Source organism: Nelumbo nucifera, chromosome 5 (genome assembly GCF_055504915.1).
Source record: "Nelumbo nucifera cultivar China Antique chromosome 5, China Antique-T2T, whole genome shotgun sequence".
In the NCBI taxonomy this organism is placed as follows: Eukaryota; Viridiplantae; Streptophyta; class Magnoliopsida; order Proteales; family Nelumbonaceae; genus Nelumbo; species Nelumbo nucifera.
In genome coordinates, this window is record NC_142653.1 from 76533423 (window position 1) to 76540686 (window position 7264).

A 7264-nucleotide genomic window follows, 5' to 3' on the forward strand; every position below is an offset into this window, starting at 1 on the left:
TACACTATACAATTGAATGAGTTTTTTTTTTTTTTAAATAATGTGAGCAATGTGAGAAACATTTGTAGGGTTATTACATGCAAAAAAAAAAATCAATTTTGAAAGCTTGTCAACTATTACAAAAATTGAAATGTAGATCATTAAATTCTTAACAACCATAGTACAAAATGTGTACTTATATCCCTATAGATGAGTTGGAACAAGAAAAAGGTTGGTAAAGTTCATAATTTTTAGTTTTACCTTTAGTTCTTAACATGTCATGCATTGATGAACAATTCACTTTACATATTGGTTTAATTTGGGTTAAAGGTAACATTCAAAAATTATGGCAATGGTTTATCTTAGGGATGTTCACGGGTCGAGTTAGCTTGGTTTCAAGGACTTTGTTCAATTAACCTGACATGGTTGGGTTGCTTGTTCACCAAATCGAAACCAACCAACATTAAGATAAAATCGACCTAAACATGAAGGGTTGGTTTCTTGGTTTAGTGAGTCTATTTGGAATTTACCTAAGATATGTGCTTTAGGCCAAAAAATCTAAAAAGGCAATGAATTAAAAATATAGGAATTTTACCTTAACCATAGATGGCAGGCTATGCTTTAGGCATTTTTTAACTTAGCCATAGGGATTCATTTCCTCTTTTTGTCTTTTGTTGATTCAAAAAAGGCATTGAATTAAAAATTTCTAATATTTTAATCCCTCTCTTAGACTGAGTAAGTGAGTAGACTTCCACAGTCCCAAGTTTCCTATTTTGTATTTTTGTTTTTGATGTAAACTTTCAAACCCCAAGAAACCAACAAAAAAAGAGAAAACTATAGTTTTTGAATGACTACAAAGTTAAGACAAAAAAACTAATTAAAAGAAAGATAATTATTAATTATATAAAAAATATTACAGGATATAAGTGTGTATTTGGTTCAGTTCAATTTCAATTTTAAGTGTGAAAACAACAATCGAACTAACCTCTCGGTTTATTTTAGTTCAGGAACCGAACCGACTGGCATCTTTGAAAAATTGACCAAATCGGGTTGGACGGGCCAGTTTAGTCAGTTTGGTTCTCATTATGAACACCCTTGGTTTATTTATTCCAAAATGATCACTACTGCTGGCCCTATTTGTTTTGATAATAACAGTCTCATTGAGAGTACTAATGAATGATGTTAATTATGAAACTATATCCATTTAGTTAAATGTATTTAAAAAATTAATATGTGGAGTAAAGCTTGAATGAAATGCACTAGAATTTGTAAATCAATTTGAATCCCTCTAAAAAAGAAGTTTACTATTAAGAGTTGAAATGAAAGAAACATCAAAGTCTATTGGTTTATAGTGTGTCATGTTTTAGGACTAGATGTAAATCATTTGCATGAGATGCACATTATGCACTTAAACTTGACCAATCTCTTGAAACCTAACCTTAAAGACCAATGGCTAGTATTAAATATGGTTCATATGTGTTTTTATACTAAAAAGTAATTAATTTATGCTTGGATCCTAAAGAAACAACCTGTGGATCTTTAGAATGGAAATTTATAAGTTTCTAAAGTTGTGAATTATGAGCAACTGAATATTCTTGATAGCCGATGCAAGTGTTGTGTAGACACAATTCAATAGTCGATTGCTCATAAACCTATAGTTAACTGTTATTGGCAATTGAAGCCAGAATTGAATAGGCACTATTTAATAGTTGACTATAGCAAATTATGAATTGAATGTGTCATAATTGACACTAAGATTAAGGCCATATTTGGTGGTACTTCATGCTTTGTACTTTCAATAGCATCAAAGTACAAAGTACATGGTATACTTTTGGTTTCATACTTTTGTTTGAAAAACCATTTAGATGAATATTTTTTAAAAACATATTTTTCAAAGTAAAAATAAATAATGTCGTTTAGATACAACAAAATGTTTTATATGTGCACATGTCATATGACATCATATATGAATGCCCTGTGTCATTTGAATATAAATAAAAAATATGTGGATACCATGCGGCATTTAAATGTAAATCAATAAAATGTGAGTGCCATGTGTCATTATATATAAATGTTACACAAAATTTAAAAGTCAATGATATTACATGACACATGACAACATATATGAATGTCACGTGGCATATAATTGTCACGAATCATGTTTAGATGACACATGGCATCCATATGTGCCACGTGACAACATATATGAATGTGATAGAGCATCTGAATGTTTGATTAATGACATGTGGATGCTACATAGCAGTATAGATGAATGCCATGTGACATTTGAAAGTAAGTTAACAATATTATATGTTACGTGGTATTTCACGTGTCACGGAATGCATTAGTATTTATACTTCAATGTGACATTCATATATGCTACCACATGGTGGGGTGTATAAGTATCGCACGTGTGATTGATGCACATGTTTTAGAAAGTATAAAGTATGTAAATAGGAATAAAAGGACAAAGTATCAAAAGCTGACTTCGGGCTTTTCGTGTTTTTTATACATTTATTTCGTATTTTTTAAAAATAAAAAACATCTCAAACAAACATATTTTGATACTTTTTATACTTTAAAACTTTTAAAAGTACCCTTAAACAAGACCTAAGTTACTAGTCGAATATGAGAAATGAACAATCAATTGGTAGAGAAAAAAATATTCATTCTTATGAGTGAAAATTGATAATAAACTTGTGCTTGTTGATTATTTGTAGAAAAAATTGACATTTTGAATGTATAATAACTATTATCTCTTTTGGTATACTTTCTATCTTGTTGGGAACTTTGAACATTTCCAAATGTAAGATACTCCCCTTGGAATGGATCTATAATGGTAATATGCTTTTTATCACTATAAATCATTGATTTTGGTTTGAAGAAAATCAAGAACTTGATGAGTATTTATTAAGAAAAAGTGAGCATTTTTAAACAAGAGTTTTTGTAGAATGGACTTTTGTGCTAAATTAGTTCATAGTAAGAAAAACTGAGTAGTATTATTGGTTTAATTATTTTTTGTTAAAATTTATTGAATTTCTTCAAGGGAGCTCAAGCTTATTACATTGTTCATACTCTTGTATTAATCTAGTTTGTAATGTATTTATTATTATGAACTTGAGTTATTTATTTTTTGTAAAGATTTATTAACTTTTTTCAAGAGAGCTTAAGCTTACTTTGCTGTAATGCTCATTTATTGATGTAGTTTCTATTGTATTTATTATTATGAATTTATTTTAGAGGAATTTGTTGCATTTGAATTCACATTATTATATTATTTTTGTATGTAGGGTATTGAAGAGAGGAACACCTTTGTAGGTGTGGTTGACACTTGTAAGGCAACTGTACAAGTTTGGTTGACACTTATATGTTTAATCAATTCAGGTCTTGTATGTACATAGAAGCCTTATTTGTTATAAAGTTTGACTGATTCATGAAAGTTTAGTCAATTACAGTGAAAATTTTATGAGATTGTTAAAGGTGTAAAGTGTATCATGTCGTGCCGATATATAGGCCTGGGTAGGCAGTGCTTGTCTGACTTAAAACCCTTCAAATGTTATGCTTAACATTGCCCCTAGCACGAGCCTAGAAGGGTTGGGCGGGTTGGGTCATAAGAGGCATATTACTTTTAAAAAATTCAAAAAATAATGAAAGATTTAAAATAAATTAACAAAATAATCAAGAAATTGAAAAAATCTTAAAATTTTATTCTATTTGAATTTTGAAGTATACAATTATTTATATATAAAATAATAAAGTGAAATTAAAAAGATTACAATACAATTGGAATTGTATTATGTGTTGCTATGTAGCTATGTTGTGCTGGGTTATGGGTCCACGTTAAAACAACCCATTTGTTCGAGCTATGCTATGATGGCCCCGTGGGCTTTAAAATCCATGTTTGCTGATGGATTGTATTCTAGGTGTGTTGGTGCAACCCACTTTACAGCTCTAGAAGTTGTTTAAGGAGAGGACATAGATCGGCGTTTGGTCGAACATCTATAAAAATCATTGTTATATATACTTTTGCAATAATTTATTTTACTTATTTTTATTTGATTATTCAATTATAGGGGTGTTCACGGGTCGGGTTGGGTCGGTTTGGGTCGGTTTCGGTTTTGCTCCTGTACAAAGCCGAATAAAATCTGAATTAGTTGATAATTTGGTATTCAAGAGTCCAAGATAAATCTAAATTTAATTCAGGTAAAGAATAAAATCAATAAATTCTTCATGTAAAAACAAGTGTCAAGTAAGAAATAAAAACAATCATAAATTGAACATCATTTCAGCCATCTCCTATGATAAAATTTAAATGAAAAGTTAATCACAAAAGTTCATTAATCACTAAAAGTTGCTTGCAGCCATTCAAAAATGTGGCCTAATGGGATTTGGAACTTCATGTTTGAAGAAGAAATGCGGCCATGCTAATGACTCAATTGTCAAAAAACAAACAAGAAAAGTTTGTTTTAGATTGTCACATTACTTGGAAAATAAAATTGTAAATTGTAAAAAAAATAATTACATTTGTAAAGATTATTAAGTCTTACCAAAATAGTGAAAACACCAATCATCACCACTTAATTACACTTGTTCCGTTGTTCCTGACAATTCTAAAACAAAGAAACAAATATTAGTATGTAACCCAAAAAATTATATAAGTTATAAACAATATCATGAAATATAGTTTATTCACAAGATAGCAAATATTACCTAATGCAATTTCTTCATATTTTTCCATTTCATCTATAGCTTCTCAAACATCAATTGGGATTGGTTTGGACCGTAACCAATCTTAACCACATATAAGAGCCTCCACCATTTTTGGAGATAGTGAACTCTTAAATGGATCAAGTAAACGCCCACTTGTGCTGAATGCCGATTCGGAAGCATCTGTAGAAATTGGTATGGCTAAGACATCTCTTGCTATTTGAGAAAGTATATGATACTTTTGACAATTCATTTTCCACCAAATCAAAATGTCAAATGAATCACTTGGCTTTTCACAACTCTCTAACAAATACCTTGCAACCTCAGATTTACTTTCTACACTTTCTAAGTGTTTTACAAATTGAGATGTTAAGAATTTCAATGTATCATTTTCATTATCATCGAAATTAATCTCATTAGAAGCTTTACTTGAACTTAATGCTTCATGTCCAACATTAAAATTTGAATTGCATTTATGATCATGATAATGGTAATATAAACGATTAAGAGTTTCCTCTACTCTCTCAGTCATTTCTCTAGCCCTCAAACTATCATATATTTGACCAAAACAAAATTTCATATATTTTAATTTGTAACAAGGATCCAAAACAATGGCAATATATAACAAGAAATTCAGATTTTTAAGGTTCTCCCAATATTTATCAAACTTCATTTTCATGCGCTCTGCCATAGAACTCAAGAGATTGTCTCCACTTCTACATAAATGAACCAACCTAGTTTGCAATGCCACAAGTTCATGTAAAAATGCATTCGATGTGACATAAAGAGATCCTGTAAACCGCAATGTTACATTATTGAAAAGCTTTAGAAACTTCACAAAACATCTGACATTGTCCCAATCATCATAATTAGGAGGCCCGACATGCTTATTCCCTCTCTCTTTTCCTCTCTTATTCCCACCTCCACTCTCTTCATTTTCATCATCATCATTGCCTTCAAAGTATAAGAAATATCTTGGGTCATCCTCACTTAGCCGGTTAAAAGCTCTTTCAAAATTTTCAGCAACCTCCAACATCAAATAGGTAGAATTCCACCTAGTTTCAACATCAAGGCATACAAGATTCTTATTTTCTATTTTTTCCTTCTCAACACACCTTTTGAAAGTTTGAAACCTAGATGGAGATGATCTCACATATCTTACAGCATTTTGGATTTTGAGAATAGACTCATGTAAGTCTTCCAATCTTTCTTTCACTATCAAATTCACAATATGAGTAGAATATCTTAAATGCATGAATTTATGTTCTAAGATGGTGCATTTTCAATCCCTAGTTCTTCTTTTTAAAAATCTTATTGCACCATCATTAGAACTTGCATTATCAACAGTAATTGTAAAATTTCAATCAATGCCCCATTCTAGTAAACAATCCTCAATAGTCTTATCGATTGTTTCTCCCTTGTGATTAAGAACTTGACAAAAGTTTAAAATTTTTTTGTTCAAATTCCATTCACTATCAATCCAATGTGCTATCAAGCACATATAATTTAAATTTTGGATTGATGACCAAGTATCAATGGTAATACATATACGTTGATTTTTTATCACTTTTTGCAGTTTCATCTTCTCCTCAAGAAAAATTTTCATGCAATCTCTAGAAACTGTGATAAGGGATGGGATTGTAAATTTAGGTTGTAAAGCTTGAGAATATTTCTTAAATCCTTCCCCATCCACATTCCTAAAAGGTAATTTATCAATTATAACCATTTTGACAAGCTCCTTTCTAACTTCCTCATCACTAAAAGTCACTGCTTTTAGCTTACGAGTAATGAGACCATCTTCTCCTCCTTCATTTTTAGGCTCAAAAGATAATATCTTTTGCCTTTTATCAACCCTATAGGGATATTTCATGCACTACTGTTGCAAATGACTCCACATGTTACTAGTGCCATGATTTTTTGTGTCACATGCATAGTCTTTACCACAATAATTACACGCAGCCCTACATTCATCCTTATCCTCCATTTTAGTGAAATGGTCCCAAATTTTTGATTTTAATCTAGAACCTTGCCTTTTGTTTTGCTTAGTGGGCTGTGTCCTAGTAATTTTACGAGGAGCAAGAGGATTTTTTACCGAATTTGTAGCCTTAGAATCTTGTTGCTTTGAGCCCATTGCTACTGAATCTTCAACTGAATCAACTCCATCATTCCCTTGCACATTTTCATTTATTTTAGGATCCATCTGAAAACAAAATATCATTATAAATTTATAATTATTATTGAGTTTCTCAAGTGACATTCCTAATGTAACAAATTAAGAAAAAAACAACTGATTGGTTATAATTAAAAACAATATATGTTATTTTTTTATCTAACATCAATAAAACTGAAATATATAAAATAATAAAAACATGTTTCAGAATATATATAATAAATTTTTGAAAATATATATATCTGATATGTTTCAGTAAAAATATATAGTTTTTGCGCAAATTATGAAATTACTATAAATATCTATTACTATATTTCAAATATATAAATATATATATATATATATGAAAAATGTATATTCCGAAATATATCAGATATATATTTATGGAAATATATATATATATATATT

At 29.9% G+C, this 7264-nt stretch overlaps 1 protein-coding gene across 1 annotated transcript; it reads right to left on the minus strand.

The window, feature by feature from the left end:
• Positions 1–4771: 4771 nt before the first annotated feature.
• Positions 4772–6886, minus strand: LOC148791909 (zinc finger BED domain-containing protein RICESLEEPER 2-like). The gene is made up of 3 exons (XM_088888324.1): positions 6640–6886; positions 5802–5901; positions 4772–5741 (listed from the first exon to the last, which is right to left on the minus strand). Exons 1-3 carry the CDS (start codon positions 6884–6886, stop codon positions 4772–4774), a joined length of 1317 nt encoding a protein of 438 aa, XP_088744450.1.
• Positions 6887–7264: the final 378 nt, after the last annotated feature.

Bases quoted from the DNA above. Each gene is read 5' to 3' on its own strand.
- LOC148791909 (XM_088888324.1), bottom strand. From the start codon at position 6,886: ATGGATCCTAAAATAAATGAAAATGTGCAAGGGAATGATGGAGTTGAT. The intron at 5,902-6,639 runs GTAATTATTGTG...TGAATTTGATAG, and splicing joins GGATGAATGTAGGGCTGCGT to TGAAAGAAAGATTGGAAGAC. The intron at 5,742-5,801 runs GTGTGTTGAGAA...TGTTGAAACTAG, and splicing joins AGGTTTCAAACTTTCAAAAG to GTGGAATTCTACCTATTTGA.